Here is a 15,630-nt window from a genome sequence, read left to right as displayed (position 1 = left end):
TTACACTACATATTTGATGATTACAGGACTTGGTGCAACCTTGTTGCAAGTTTTGCAGTTAACAGGGTTGCAACTGTACTAATATTAGCTTTCTTTCTGGAAGCTAGTTTTTTAGCTGTTACTGATGACCAAAATGACTGATATGAAGAAGTTAAAATAGTAATTGTCTTAGATTATGTGGGTAACAAAGTTACATATACTGAGACATTCAATCTAGACTATGTTGTAAAAATATGAAAAATAGAAGAGGAGATACCTTTGCTCTATCATTTCTTTTGGAAAACTGCACATCATGTGATTTTCTGCTAGATCCTTCTTCTACCATCCTAAAATGGTCATGGTAACAGGGTTGCATGCATGTTGTGTGAGACACATGTTCCATGGATCATAATTATATGGAATATTTTGTTCGTTAAAATAAATGTTCCCGCGGTTACAAAATACACCAATGAAACAATCCATACCAAAAAAGGATTATTTTTAATTTTTATCTTATTTAAATATCAATTAAAGCCCAAATGTAAATAGAAAAATATCTGAGTGCAGAATGGATTTAGTGAGGACAACACATTCAACCGTTATTTTTTTGTGGAATGAACTTTTTTCCGTATTGCACAAAAAAACAAGTGCTGTAAGTTTACAAAAGTTTTAAAAAGCACATTTGAAGTAGTAGAATAAATTAAAATAGCGTCTTTTAGACTTTTTTCCAAAAATGTTTGATGAATAATCTACCCTTAATCTAGACAGAAAATGGTAAAATATTAAAGAAATTAACTATAGAAAAATTCATTACAAGAAAATAGCAAAAAATCATCCTGACTAAATTATTTTAAAGCAAAACTGCATTATACACATCTGTTTCAGATCCAAACGGAATCACCCTTATGTAAACAATCAACTGTTAATATTGCAGAATAGTTAATCGATCAAATTGTCTTAGTGTATTAAAATCCTTTATAAATAAGTACGTCAGTGATCGCTTTTTTTTACTGAAATAAAAATAAATTTCAAAAAAGCAATATTCCATCATCAAGTAAAGCCTAATAAGATAAATAAACAATCCAGTGCAGAAAAGATTTTGTGAGGTCGAAACATTTCATTTTTGTGCAATTAGTTTTTGTACAAAAATCCGTTAAAAATGAATGTTTAAAAAAATGAAAAGAAAAAAATGTGCACATAAATAAAATTAAATGGGGACAAAATAAAATATAGTAGCATAAAATAATTTTTAAGTCTTCTATTTATACAGTAACAGTCCCACATATTTGCCGAATCATCTGTCTTTATAGAAAATAGTAAAATATTACAGAAACTTTCAACTATAGAACAGAATCATTACAAAAAATGGCTAAAAACTGAATTATTTTAAAGCGAAACTGCGTATTACAAGTCTGTTTCCCGTCCAAAATATGTTTTGATTAAGTAAACATTACAGATCTCGTCTGTATTGGAGTAATTATGTCTATTCCATCCTCGTGCAATTCAGAACTTTCGGCCATGTTTTCGGGTGATAGTTGTTTTTCAACCCAACAAGAAGCTGTTCTCAGGTCGTCGCTAAGTGGTGCCTTCCGGTGAACCTCAAACTAGTTGGAAAGAGGGTGAAATGATCCCAGATCAGTGTCTGTTTCGGTGTCAGGCCACCCCTCCTCGCTGCTAGGTGCGCGCCAGCCTCGCGATAGCCTCGCCTACTAACCAGAATCAAAGCTCCTCTCGCGAATTGGATGCTGACAGGCGCGATCTGCGGTCATCATGCAAAGGTTACATTGGATCTGTTTCAAGAAGACGCTCCTCCGTCGGAAACGCTCGGGTCGCAAAATGCGGGACGTCTAGCGGTGCGAGAGCGGACTCGCCACCGGTTTCCGGGCCTCTTTGGCTGCAGCAGGTGTCAAACGATGGGCACATTTTCGGGAGTGTGTACGCTGGCTCCTCTCGGCCGTAAAGTGGCTTCATGAGTGTCCAAAGTAACAGTGGAAGTGGTGGTGGAAGTTTGGAGGCGACGCCATCTTGGTCGCAGCTCTCCTCGTCCCCAACGTTTTCTCAACAACATCTAACGGCGACCGCAAAGAGCAAGGAAGGTACACGAGCTCACCCCCCGAAAAGTCTGTCCTTTTTTTTTTTTTTTTTTTTTTCAAAACATATTTATATTTTTGGTCGTGTTTGTTCATGTAAAAGGGGGTGAAAAAATGGATGTCAAGTTCACTGATGCCATGAATTGGAAGCCAAACGTCAGCTGTCAGTTCAGTTTACGGCCAGTCTAAGTAGCAGCAAGCTAAGTCGGGTTTGCACAAAGGCTGTGCTAGCTTGTTGTTCTGTTTGTGTGACTCTCGGGTTGCACGTACCACAACCTTAATACTAGTGTGTGTTTTTAGTAGTTCGCCTTCTGACATCGTTAGATAAACGTCGATGGGTACACACCCGCGTTACAAACTTGAAAGTAGGCCCTGTAGAAGTCCTGAAGTCTTTTACTTTTATGATGGAACGTGACGTAACCACACAGATAAAATAGCAGCAATTGGTCCTGACGTTTAAGTTATCCACTACTTAAACTGATCCTAATAAGAGTGGTTAGTCTGTCATCTCTTGATTTTTAAATAAAGTTTGTTTATTCTGACGTGCATTGTGCTTTTTTTTCAAGCCCCTGTGCCATGGGCTGTGTTAAGATGACAGCCAGGAAATGTCCAATAATGAAACAAACACTTGCAGCTGCAGTCAGCAGGGAGCAGAGTGCTCTATGGAAACTGGTTGTTCTAGAACAAGCCCCAGTTTATTCAGCACGTATGACTAATGGTCTGCATGACACGTGCATTTTGGGAGATCAGATTTAAGGTGAATTATTGTGCCCTGCTTGGAGGAGTGACAGTTGCACCATTTTAATGTGAAAAGCAGGCCTCTGCGTAGCCTGTACAACCCGTTTAAAACACTGGAGGGGGGCCTCTGTAGCATCCTGCCAGTGTTTTTCCCCTCACCGATGCTGCATTTTAAATATATTTTGAACCACTTTTTTTTTTTTAGCTGTTCTATCTTGTAGTCCTAGAATACTAGAGGGCTGTGATGACAAATGGGCGAGTCTGAAGGTTTTTGTGTGGACAATTCAGGAGGCTCACCTCCCTTAACCTTACCCCTTTTCTACCTGACTCCCCTAGTTAGTACTCTGACCCCATACCTGCTTTTAAGTTATCTTCTGGTCAGGAGATGACAGATTTTATTTTCCTGTTGATCCTTTTATCTGTTAGGTAATCATGACTGCTTGAGTGTCTTATGTTACAATTACTCTCTGTCCTCATTGCAGCCCCCATGGAGGAGCTGCACAGCTTGGACCCCAGGAGACAGGAGCTGCTGGAGGCCAGGTTTACAGGAGCTGTCAGCGGCAACACAGTAGGCAGCACGGGGAGCACCAGCGGAGGTGCTAAGGTAACAGTCACCCAGAAAAAACGATTCCCTAAGAGATGCCAAATGTTCAATAAAAAGAGGGCACCCTCCAACAGGGTGGTAACAACCGTCTTCCTTTAAAGACCCACTCCAGTGAAGATTGTGGGTTTTATTTCACATGTTCTTGTGACATTGTTCTCACGATGGAGGACAAAATTGCATTTCTGGATATTTGTTGTGAATCAGGAACAGATGAAAAAAAATACCAATTGAAAAAGCTTGTAGCGGTGCCGTCGGGCTACAAGCTCCCTGCTCTGCCCCATTCTATGCAGACAAATAGATTCATCTAAGTCTTCATTTTCCTCATCCTCGCTGAATCTGGCTCAAAATTGTACGGCTGGAGAGTTCCAATATTGCTCGCCATTTTTGTTGCACCGCTAATGCTAGGTTGTAAGCTAGCGGGAGAACACGTAACCAGACGGATGATGGGAAATGGGGGGGCCACACCAATAGTTTCGCCCACAACTCAGAGGTGGAATTCTAATGAACTACTACCGCTCCACAGAAACTGTCTTAGAAAACGACAACGTCTATTTATTTATTTTTTGCTAAAAACTGCAAAACCTCACTGGGTACACGTTGAAAGTAGATCAAAAGATGATCGGAGTGGGTCTTTAATGTGTTCGTGTTTAATTTTGGATAAATATATATACATTTAGGAATTGGGACTTAACAACATGGATATTTGTAACAAGATATGTACATTTCAGACTAAAGATATCAAGAGTATGCTGGCTTGCTAATAAAACTGCTAAACTAATTATGGAGTATCAGCTTTTGTCTGAAACAGATGTGTCAGAGTGATGACTTTCATATCCCAAGAGGGGGGGAAAAAAGCCCTGCTTCCCATCACTGAAAAAACAGGTTAAAGGTTCTTGTCTTCCTAAAAAGGACTAGTGAGTTCCTGGAAATGTACATGTGTTGGAGAGGAGCCAAGTGACACACCTCATAAGAGAAGGGCTGCATTCCTGACAGACGTGGCAGCCTGGAGGGCCCGGCCTCATATGATGCTTTCACCATTGTTTGAATTTCACAGGGTCACTGACCTTGCTTACCTGCGCCGAAGCTCCTGTTGTGCCTGTTCAGTCATATGTTTGAACTGTCCTGTGTGTTCAGGGCTTGGCCAATGAATCCTCCAACCACAGCTATGGAAGTCTGGGCTCATCAAGTGATAAGGAGTCCGAGGTAAGAAAAAAGAAGAAAACAATGCACCCGATCTTGATTGTTCAGCTAATTCACAGCTCTCTTTTCTTTGGACAAAATCTTGTGGCCCTGTCCCTCCCACTGCTTCCACCTTTCCCCACTTTTGTCTTTCTAGAACTCCGATCTGAAAAGAGGGAGCTCCCCTGCCTACTCAGTATGTACCTTCTTCCTACTGCTCTGTCCTGCTGAACACAAGCCTCGCTTTCTGCTTTGTTAGGTAACACAAGGGATTTATGCGTGTTCTTTCACTCCTCTCCTTTCATATTGATTCACAGACCCCAGAGAAGAAGCACTCTGAATCGTCCAGGGGGAGGAAGAGGAAAGCGGACACCTATTCTGAGAGTAGTCAAGGTATGTTTGGCAATGCAGCAGGATACGGGTAAAATGTCAACGTCTTGCTCTGTGATTATTAACATATCTCTTATTTTTAAAGGAAAGACTTCCACACGTGGACCCAAAATCAGCGACTATTTTGATGTGAGTTCTGATAGATTTACTTTTGTAATGGTGCTCAATTGGAATTAGAGCCCTAAGTCTATTTGTTTGCAAAGTTTCAGGGTGGAAATGGTTCCAGTCCAGTCAGAGGCCTTCCATCTTCTCGCCGCTCGCCACAGAGCTCGCACTCGGCTCCAGGTTCGATGGTGAGTGAGGGTTGACTCCCAAGTTGAAGCCCGTTCTAAAGAAGCACTCCACGATGCGTCTTTGGCTCAAGTGCGGCGTTTCTGTGAAGTAAAGTTCTCTTACTGGAAGCAGCAACAAACAGGATCTTTATATGTCGCTTTTCCACCTAAATCAAGGCCCAAAGCGCCTTACAGTCGCAGTCCTATTCACACACTGACGCCCCACTGCTTGGCCATGTGGAGGAATGTGGGGTCTAGTTGCCCAAAGACACTTGGACACACGCAAGGCGGGAACCGAACCTGCAGTCCTCTGATCAGGCGTCGATCCCTCCACCACTGCACTCAGCTTTTATGAGCTGATGGAAGAGGAGCAAAAACACGCTTCAGAGGTTTATTGGTTACTCTAAATTGTCCATAGGTGTGTATGTGAGTGTGCATGGGTGTGTGATTGTGGCCCTGCGACAGACTGGCGACCTGTCCATGGTGTCCCCTGCCCCATGACCCCGAAAGGGAATAAACAGATTAGAAGATGAATGAATGGAAGATGACCACATCAGATCATGCCTTTCTGTTGCCTTAATGCAGCGCTCCATTTCTCACTCTTGCCTCCGATGTTTGTTTGCTCATGTTAGATATATGAGTCATGCTGTTTCCAAACACAGAAGTCCCTCTTGTCTCCCATGAACGGTGTATCTATCTGCCTGACGTGGTTTTAACAGTTTTTCTTTTCTCTGTAGATTCAGCAGAATAGCTCCTCCCCCACCAGTCTGAGTTTTGGGGAGCACAACCTTAAAGCCTCCTTGAGCAAATGTATTCAGGTATTTGATTCATCTAACGAAGGCCAAAGTAACACCCCAACCAACCAAACAAACTCACTCCTAATATCCCGTCTCCGTCTTCTCCCAGACGGAGCTGACGGGGCTAAAGCTCGCCGCCCTGGAGAGCAACAAGAGTCTGGACCTGGAAAAGAAGGAAGGCAGGATAGATGACCTGCTCAGGGTGAGTTCTGTTCCCGTTTCCTTTAGTGGTGCCAAAACCCAGACAACATTTCATGCTTTTTCTTTTTTTTTTGTTGCTTTGAAACAGGCCAATTGTGACCTGAGAAGGCAGATTGATGAACAGCAGAAACTGTTGGAGAAATATAAGGAGAGACTCAACAAGTGCATCACAATGAGCAAGAAACTGCTCATAGAGAAGGTCTGTGCCTGCTCTAAGGGTCTTAGGGACTTTTATTAACTCGTGTGATACAGAATTTATAATGTTAGTGTCATATTTTAAGATGAACGTCAAATAGGTTTTCACATCTGCTTTGTTGTGGTTTAACAATTCAGGTTGGGGGTGCTTCGGTTACAGCATTTTTTCTTAACGTTCAATTTTCTGATTCTTATTAGTGGACTGTTTATTTGTTCGACAGAGCAACCAGGAGAAGCTTTCGTGTCGTGAGAAAAGCATGCAAGACCGTCTGCGCCTCGGTCACTTCACCACAGTCAGACATGGCGCCTCCTACACAGAGCAGTGGACTGACGGATATGCATTCCAAAACCTGATCAAGTGAGAATCACTGCAGTGTTTATTTGATCTTTTAGTTCATGTATGAGGCAGCCAAAGGTGCAAAGCGAGCTGGAAGCTGCTTGTCATATAGTTTTTACTTCCGGGTCTGCTTTTTCTGCCATGCAGGCAACAGGAAAGCATTAACCAGCAGAGGGAGGATATTGAGCGACAGAGGAAGCTCCTCGCCAAGAGGAAGCCTCCCAACCCAGCGGCCCCCTCCCTCTCTGTGGCCTCAACATCCGAGCCCAAGCAGCGCAAAGCCAAGGTGGTCAACGGCAACGATTCAGATCCCTTCCTGAAGCCCTCCTTGCCCCAGCTGTGAGTAACTTAAAGAAGACGTTTACTAGCTGGACTTTGTTTTTGCTCAATCTGGAAACTTTTGACTTTTGACAGCCTGACCCTGGCGGAGTACCACGAGCAGGAAGAAATCTTCAAGCTTCGTCTCGGACACTTAAAGAAGGTCAGCGGCTGAAGAGTTGCCCCCCGCATGCAGGTCGAAACGTTTTGGCTGTGAAAGCTCAATTGAAACAATGTCCACTTGTGTGATCCAGGAGGAGGCAGAGATCCAGGCAGAGCTGGAGAGGCTGGAGCGGGTGAGAAACCTTCACATCCGAGAGCTGAAGAGGATAAACAATGAGGACAGTTCAGCGTAAGCGCACACACCTTCATCCTCACCTGCAGCTCAGTCTAGTCGTGACAGTGTAATGACTTCAATACAGTACAATAGTTTTATTGGGTGTTGTGTTTATACCATTGATCGTAAATTAGAGCTGGACTGAGTGACTCCTCCCCCGTCCTGTTCCGAACAGGAAGTACCAAGAAGCCAAAATCTCAGACTTGTCTAGAGAAATAACCAGCTAATACTCAGTCTTTATGTTAGTCAGAATAATAATATTTGCTCTGATGCATGTTTTTAACATGTTCTTGTTCATCTATTATTTTTTTTCATACTTATTCTGTTGTGCAAGTTATGGTAGTTATAAACTGACCAATCAGATGCCTTGATAAGAATATATGGTGCCCACTGGCTCCCATGTCAAGCGTTTGAAACGTTTGACAGATTTTATGGAGTAGGGGTGTCCCCTTCCGACAAGCTCACTCCTGATTGGTGAGAGTGGTTGCCATAGAAACGTCGACTCAGACCAACTCGGACGACATCTGTCTCCAATATTGCAGCATCCATATTACAAAAAATGGAGTCTGAATTCACGTAATTTGGTTGGAGCTGGAAGCAAACCGACACACTCGCTCCCAGATAGAGAGGTGGGACATTTGGACACTCGGAACAAGTCCATTTGACTTTTTGATTAGAACAAAACGAGCTGACAGCAGAACTATAAAGTTCTAAATGACTCTACAGAGGATTCAAACTGATTTAATAGATTTCAAAATACCACAAACACAAATAGAACACAAAACTGCTGCTTGGCTATTATGAAACAGATGTAAAAAAAAAAAACATCTTTATGTTGATTAGCCTACACAAGATGGGATGTAAATTTATTAAATGTATTGATTGTTTTTCTTTAACCATCCTTTTTAATCTATGATTTATCATTTAAAAATAGAAAATTGAACTAATTCTTTACTGCGCGACTTTTATTTAATCACTTCAAGAAAATGGCAGTGACATTGTGCTCTATGACTCATTTGTCTGATCAGTATTTGATAATTACTAACGCATAATCAACATATAGTAAACTTAGAGCTAAGTACTCTTTGATAGTAAAAACCTCAAGAACTTAAATAAATGTGTCCTTTTTTCTCCTCTATTACCAGTTCAATAACTTTAAGGCTAATCATGAAACACATCTGGTTGACAAAAATAACTTGGTGTGGATAAAAATAACTTAATTCATATTTATATTTATAAAATTGGTCAAACCTTTGGGCTAATTTCCAGGAAGTCATCTGTTCTGTACGTTCCAAAACAAATCATTTTATTATTTTAGTTTTTTTGAATGAAAGGCCAAATTCCTCATTTGTGAGATTTGGTGTAGAAAATTCCATATAAAGTATTTACATGTTTTTGTGTGCATTTGTAAAATGATTGCACGCATTAATGGGAGCCCAAAGGTACTGTCAAAATAGTTCTTTTTGACATTTTACGTTGTTTCCTTCTTCTTTATTCTGACATATGTTGATATGAAGTGTTGGTACAGGAAATCTAATGTTCTATGACACATAAAACACATTTTGTGAAAGTCCAATAATCAACTCTAATGAGGTTCTTTAATAGTTGAATTTATCCTCTACACAGTTTCAAAGACCACCCCACGCTGAACGAGAGGTACCTGCTGCTGCACTTGCTGGGCAGGGGCGGCTTCAGTGAAGTCTACAAGGTATCATCGTCTGTCCGAGGGATTTTTATATATTTATGTTTCCGCCCACAATTTTTCCTCCTGTATTCCTAACTGAATCCTTGTCGCCGTTTGCAGGCTTTTGACCTGTTTGAGCAGCGCTACGCCGCTGTGAAAATCCACCAGCTCAACAAGAACTGGAGAGAGGAGAAAAAGGAGAACTACCACAAGTAGGTCTAATCTACATAAAACCCCATCCCATTGTGTCTTTGGATCCACTAAGAACAAAGATTTTCAAAGATCCATTTGTCTCCTCAATCCATAATTTATTTTTCAGTTTCAGTTTAGCAAGAAGCTTTCTTAATCATTGTGAAGTATAGAAGTCATTTGCTGTAGTTGATGCTGTCAGTTTTCTGGCTTTGCTCCTGCGGAAATGTCCAACTATGCAGCTGAAGATGCTGGAATCATGTCCACAAAGTCTGGGAGCTTCCTGCACTCCGTCCTTCAGGCTGCAGGGACAGAACCAACTTAACTGCTACAAGATAATTAAGCGTTTTGGGGGGAACGGAGAAGATGGCGCGCCTCTGAGATTCATTAGCCAGCTGCTTGGTCTCATCTTTTACTTCGGAGGCGTCTTTTTGCTGTCAGTTTCGGAGCGTTGGCGTGTGGCGGTGCTGCCGTCGCCGCTGGTGGTAGGAAACTGTTGCCTGAAAGTCCTGCTGAGGTCCTGAAACCCTTTTTTGTTTGTAATTAAATGATTTCAAAGATGAGTATCGGCGCTCAGGAGGCCTCAGGTTGATGATATAAAACATGGCATCAGGAAATGTTTGAAGTCAGTTTAGGAAAAAAAAACCTTTCTTCTAAGGTTCCATGTCATCTTTCCCAAACAAACTTAACTGGATTGCTACTTTTCCTTCCAGGCACGCGTGCAGGGAGTACCGGATACACAAGCAGCTGGATCATCCCAGAATAGTCAAACTCTACGACTATTTCTCCCTCGACACGGACACGTGAGTCACCTCTGACCTGGATCGTTACGATCTCTCTCACATCCAGAGGATGCTCGCCTCACAGCGGCGAGTTAAAAAGCCTGATATGAAATGGCTCCCTGCGCCTTAGTCCAGGAAGAGAGCGGAGCGTTTATGTTCTGTCTGGAGGTATTGTTGCATCGTAATCAGATGGGAAAGAATGCATGATTCATTGTTGGCATGTCCTGACAATGAAAATTTGAATTGATGTGTTGAATGTTTACTTTCATTTTATTTTTTCAGCCCCAGCGGTAAAATCAATTGGATCTAGAGCTTTAAATACGTTAGGACTTGAACAGTTTTTTTTCTTCAGTAAACTGCTAACTAAAGCTGACGCCATGCATCCTGGGCACCAGACAGGCTTCACACTGACTTGTAACCTACATAAGGAGGGAGGGGGAGTCGCTGTCATCCAGGTTTTCTCGCCATGAAGAGACGGGCGCCTGAATTGTTTTTTTGCCGCTGTCAGGTTCTGCACCGTGCTGGAGTTCTGCGAAGGGAACGATTTGGACTTCTACCTGAAACAGAACAAGCTGATGTCAGAGAAGGAGGCCCGCTCCATTGTAATGCAGATCGTCAGCGCCCTGCGCTACCTCAACGAAATCAAACCCCCCATCATCCACTACGACCTCAAACCTGGTATGCTCTCATTAAAAAAAAAAACACCAAAAAAACCCACCATCCTCAGGTTTTTAAGTTTGCTGGAATCTCACTTGTTGTTTATCACAGGTAACATCTTATTAGTTGATGGCACAGCATGCGGTGAAATCAAAATCACGGATTTTGGCCTTTCCAAGATAATGGATGATGACAACTATGGTGTGGATGGGATGGACCTCACGTCACAGGGTGCAGGCACCTACTGGTGAGACACCAAAGTGCACCTTTTTACCCGTAAACCGCGGCGATGTTGCTGGTTTAACACGTTGTTTGACTTACCAGAGAACTTCTGCAGTTTATGCGACAAGCTATAATTAACATAAATCGCTGCGATTTATGTTAATTGCGTAAACAATTGAAGAGTTATGGCAGTCGACAGAATGTCAACACTATGTTTTGTTAAAAGGTTAATCCTTTATATTTGATGAAATGTAACCTAAGACACATATGTGAAAGTGAACCGCAGTCATCTCATACGCACGTATATCCAGGTACCTTCCTCCAGAGTGTTTTGTTGTTGGGAAGGAACCACCCAAGATCTCCAACAAGGTGGATGTCTGGTCAGTTGGAGTGATTTTCTTCCAATGCCTCTACGGACGCAAGGTACGCCAAAAGCTCCATGTGTGACGCAGCCCGTGTGCGAGCGCTGACAGCCCGGCATGAGGGATGACCCCTTTTATTTTGTGTGTGTTTTATTGTGTCTGCAGCCGTTTGGTCACAATCAGTCCCAGCAGGACATCCTGCAGGAAAACACCATCCTCAAAGCCACCGAAGTTCAGTTTCCAGCCAAACCGCAGGCCAGCACAGAGGCCAAGGTAACGCACTGCAATGGCTGTGAAGGTTTTTTTGATTTGGTGACAGATGTGTAGCAGTTTGCACCACAATTCACCGCAGTATCTAAAAGATTCAACTAACGATTGGTAACGATGGGTATTTAGAAAATCACCAACCAACTTCTGACACACCCAAAAGACCCTCAAGTTCACCTTTTTAACACCAAACTCTGCAGTTTGTAGGTAAAATGTATTTAAACTGCACTTTTCCCAAGAAAGTGAAAGTGATTTCCAATGCGAGTCAAAACAACTAAAACAGGAAAAAGTGAATAGAAAAACACATTAAAGACAAAAACATGAAGTTAAAGTCCTGCCAACCTAAAAACCCTTATTTAGAAAATAAAGACGTCCGTGGATCTATTTGCCTGCAAGTGGATGCATCTGATTGGAGGAGGAGCAGGGAGCTCGCAGCCCGCCGTTACTTTCTTGCCGCACTGCATATGCCATCTATCATGAGAAAAAGGCCACAAGAAGATGTTAAAAACATCATTTTCATTGCAGTGGGCCTTTTGTAAAAACTGCAATTGAGATTTTGGTGTTTAAAAGCAACAATACCCTTCAAAAATAAGTCAGTTACCAAGTTTTCAAGTACAGTAGTAAAAGCAATTAGGAAAGAAAAAGCCCACATGATCAGAATACCCCTACCATGCTTAACACTTGCTTGCTTGCTTATTTGACTATAAGGCTGTAGTTTGTTACATTTTTTAAATGTTTAATCAACATTTTTTAAGGAATCTTAAAGCCTTTTTCCTGTGTTTTTTAATTTTGTAAAGATTCTCCCTCAAAAAAGAAAAACATTCTAGATGTTGTGTTTCCTTCGGCTCCACAGGCGTTCATCCGGCGCTGTCTGGCGTATCGTAAGGAGGACCGCTACGACGTTCACCAACTGTGCTCGGACTCCTATCTCCTCCCTCACATGAGACGTTCGAACTCCTCCGGGTCCCTGCAGCCCCCGGCCCCATCAATCCCCAACTACTGACCGACGGGACGGGACCTTCTGGTCGACCTGAAGGAAAAGGTTGCTGTAATCGGCGGGATGACAGATGGCAATCCGAGCCCCGAGCTTCTCCTAAGATGGATATTTTGGCTACAGAAAGATTGGAAAAAAAGAAAGAAGCTCTGCGTTGATCAGAGCTCCGGCCTCAGACTTCAGAGGGGGGTAATAGTGTGGAAAAGGACGTAGAAAGAGTATTTGTTTGGAGGAAAAATATGAAAGCAAGTGGATTTGCTTCTGGACTAAATGAACCTCATAGACTTACAGCAGTGTGGTACCTCCTAGATTGGTCTGCAAACCCCGCCCCCTTGTAGCTCCACATGCATCTTCACGAGCACGTATGCCGTAATATAACTATTAGCTGACTAGCAGTTGTGTCAACATAAGCCTACTTTTCCAGTCTTGTTGCTTGTGAGAGCGGGTGCAGCGGTCGTGTCAAAGTTTACCCCGGCAACGGCGATTTTCATTTTGACAAATAGGACTTTTTAAAGTTTGCACTCTAAACCCAGATGACGCTCAGAGTCCTCTCGAAAGAACCACCGCATGGCCTCACTCGTCACAATCGGGTCCAGATCCGGGCGTCTTTCCGCCTCGCAGTTCAGGTAAAAGAGGCGGATGTTCCATGGTGGTGTGTTGATGTAGATGTCCATGCTTCCCTGCTGGACTACTTAACATTAGGCTCTTTTGAAAAACAAACAAACAAAAAAAAATCTGTATCTATATGTTACTGAATGGCAAAGCAGAGTTCATTGGACATTTCATGTGCAGGAAACACGACTAACTAGCAGATATATAACAATAATCCAGCTTTTTATGCCTCCAAGTGTCCGTTTGCTCCATTCATTGGTTTCCTCCTAAAAGCCATTCTCAGTGTTGCTGCTATAAACGTTGCTTTTAGTTTGTAACATGTGCATGACCTCCTCCCTGCATATGTGCATATTTGAACTGTGTTCAGCTGCAACCAACTTCATAAATGTCTGATGGGGGGGCTCTTTTGTTGTTTTTTGTTTACTTAAGCATAAAAGCCCGACAAATCTGATGTATCGAGCTAATTCCCAGAATTCTCCTCCTGCTCACAGAAGAGGACACGCTCCAGATCGGCTGTGTTATCCACTTCAGCTGGAATTCATGATATATTCAAGTGTTGTCATTGTGTAAATAAAACACTTATCTGCTCCATGATGTGATATTTGGTCTCGTTTTATACGCTGGAACCACTTTTTGTTGAAAAGCAACATGCAGGTAAGAGGTAAGGGAGACCTGAACGGACATTTTTTTATAGATTGTTTCATCCCACGTCTCCATTTGCTCAAAAGACAGGTGAGTGTTGAACTCGCAACCTGCACAATTAACTGGAAAGCAAGAGTCATGAATAAGGCAAGCTGTGGAAGGGGGGACAGCTTAGACAACCCCACCCCTACATTGGCGTGTTCTCCCTACCATGACAAAGGTGGAAAGATTTCATGTAATCCATGGACACCAGTGAAGATCACAAATCATTGAAGAAAAAAGCTTCAGAGCACTGTCTAGTGGGTCTAGATGACCCAACTTCCAATGTTAAACCGTTTTTAAATGTCTTAACGGTCTTGCGCCTTCTTATTTATCAGATCTTTTAGTAAGATATGAACCCTCGCGGAGCCTGAGATCCTCTGGCACTGGTCTGTTGACCATTCCAACTGCAAAAACTAAAACCTACGGAGAGGCTGCATTTCAGCACTATGGCCCCCGTTTGTGGAACAGTCTGCCGGAGGACCTGAGAGCCGCAGAGAGCATTGATGCTTTTAAGAAAAGGCTTAAGACCCATCTTTTTAACCTGGCTTTTAGCTAATTTTTTACTACTTTTATTTATTTATCTATACATTTTATCTTGTTTTATGAACTTGAACCTGATTTTTAACGCATTATTTTAATCAACTTTATTTTAATGTTTTATTGTTTTTATCAATATGTTTACTTGTTTATTCTCATTTTTATTCAATTTTATTTCCGGTGCTTCCTCAGCTGGATCCTCTCCCTCTGGGTCGGCTACTGTTCAGGCACTGCAGCTCTGGATGGGGACCTGCATCACCGCTTAGCTGTGGTGGAGCGGTCCCCGCCTGTGATGCTGCATTTGGCTGTCTATGCGGCTGTTCACGGAGGGGGAGGTTCCAATTATTAGCGTTTCCAGCATCCTGTTTTTGTGCTCAGCCTATTTCTCATTGTCCTTTGCTATCACTTAGGGGGTGGGAGGTGTGAAAGGAGTGGGGGGCTAGGTACGGGGAGGGGGGCCCTATTTATTTATTTATTAATTTTTATTTTATTTTTAATTCGTCGATACTTGTTTTTATATTTTGTTGTGTTTTAATGTAAAGCACTTTGTGTTATATTTTTATATGAAAAGTGCTTTATAAATAAAGTTTGATTGATTGATTGATAAAGTGCCTAGGATAGCACAAGGGTTAGAGCAGGGTTGCCCAAATCCAGGCCTCGAGGGCCAGTGTGCAATATGTTTTCCAACCTTCCTACAATTGAAGCTCCTTATTGGCTAAACACACCTGATTCAGGTAATCAACAGCAGATAATATAGCACATGAATAAACAGGAAGCCGGCCCCCCGAAGCCTGGATTTGGGCACCCCTGTTTTAGAGTGTCTGATAAAAAGTTGTGCTCAGTTTATACTTAGCCCTGTTGTTGTAAAGGTTCAGTTCCTGCTTCCCCTTGGCACAAAAGGGTTTTGAGAATTGTATGTACTTTCAACAGAACTGACTTAGGAACAAAAGGAATTAGTACTTTTAAAGGTAAAAATGGTCCTCGGGTCTGAAGACATCCATCATTCCATGTCAACATGTCTTTTTTTTCTTAGAAGTTGATCACGAAGATCTTCAAGGTTTAAAAAAAAAAATAATTATAAGCACAGCTCACTAAAGTCAACTGATTCCATATTTTTGGCGACACAAACCGATCGGCCCCAACCATGATACCACCTCTCGCAAATATTTGGCATTTTTCTTTCTTAAAAATGCCTGAAACCAA

At 42.2% G+C, this 15,630-nt stretch overlaps 1 protein-coding gene across 4 annotated transcripts; it reads left to right on the top strand.

Annotated features, from left to right (window-relative positions):
* The first annotated feature begins 1,444 nt into the window (after window positions 1–1,444).
* Window positions 1,445–13,797, top strand: LOC101169144 (serine/threonine-protein kinase tousled-like 1-B). Of its 4 annotated transcripts, none has more exons than XM_011486411.4 (22): window positions 1,445–2,075; window positions 3,290–3,411; window positions 4,546–4,614; window positions 4,748–4,786; window positions 4,908–4,983; window positions 5,066–5,109; window positions 5,190–5,273; window positions 5,990–6,070; window positions 6,159–6,251; window positions 6,339–6,449; window positions 6,667–6,803; window positions 6,930–7,121; window positions 7,197–7,263; window positions 7,355–7,452; window positions 9,064–9,145; window positions 9,242–9,333; window positions 10,024–10,113; window positions 10,601–10,770; window positions 10,861–10,996; window positions 11,283–11,394; window positions 11,499–11,606; window positions 12,454–13,797. In XM_011486411.4, the coding sequence occupies exons 1-22, from the start codon at window positions 1,949–1,951 to the stop codon at window positions 12,601–12,603; spliced, it is 2,280 nt and encodes a 759-aa protein (XP_011484713.1). In that variant the 5' UTR covers window positions 1,445–1,948; the 3' UTR covers window positions 12,604–13,797. The 4 variants fall into 4 exon arrangements, with proteins under 4 accessions (XP_011484713.1, XP_011484712.1, XP_011484714.1 ...); XM_011486410.4 differs by having other exon boundaries at window positions 1,460–2,075; window positions 5,184–5,273; XM_011486412.4 differs by lacking the exon at window positions 4,748–4,786 and having other exon boundaries at window positions 1,586–2,075.
* The last annotated feature ends 1,833 nt before the right edge of the window (window positions 13,798–15,630 follow it).

This window comes from Oryzias latipes, chromosome 17 (assembly GCF_053564925.1).
Source record: "Oryzias latipes strain Hd-rR chromosome 17, Olatipes_Hd-rR_3.1".
In the NCBI taxonomy this organism is placed as follows: Eukaryota; Metazoa; Chordata; class Actinopteri; order Beloniformes; family Adrianichthyidae; genus Oryzias; species Oryzias latipes.
Note: the sequence above shows the minus strand (reverse complement) of the source record. Positions and strands in the feature narration are given on the sequence as shown.

Excerpts from the sequence above, each read along its gene's own strand:
- LOC101169144 (XM_011486410.4), top strand. The coding sequence starts at position 1,949 with ATGAGTGTCCAAAGTAACAGTGGAAGTGGTGGTGGAAGTTTGGAGGCG. Across the intron at positions 6,450-6,666 it reads AGAAACTGCTCATAGAGAAG|AGCAACCAGGAGAAGCTTTC; the intron begins GTCTGTGCCTGC and ends TTTGTTCGACAG. Across the intron at positions 10,114-10,600 it reads TTCTCCCTCGACACGGACAC|GTTCTGCACCGTGCTGGAGT; the intron begins GTGAGTCACCTC and ends TGCCGCTGTCAG.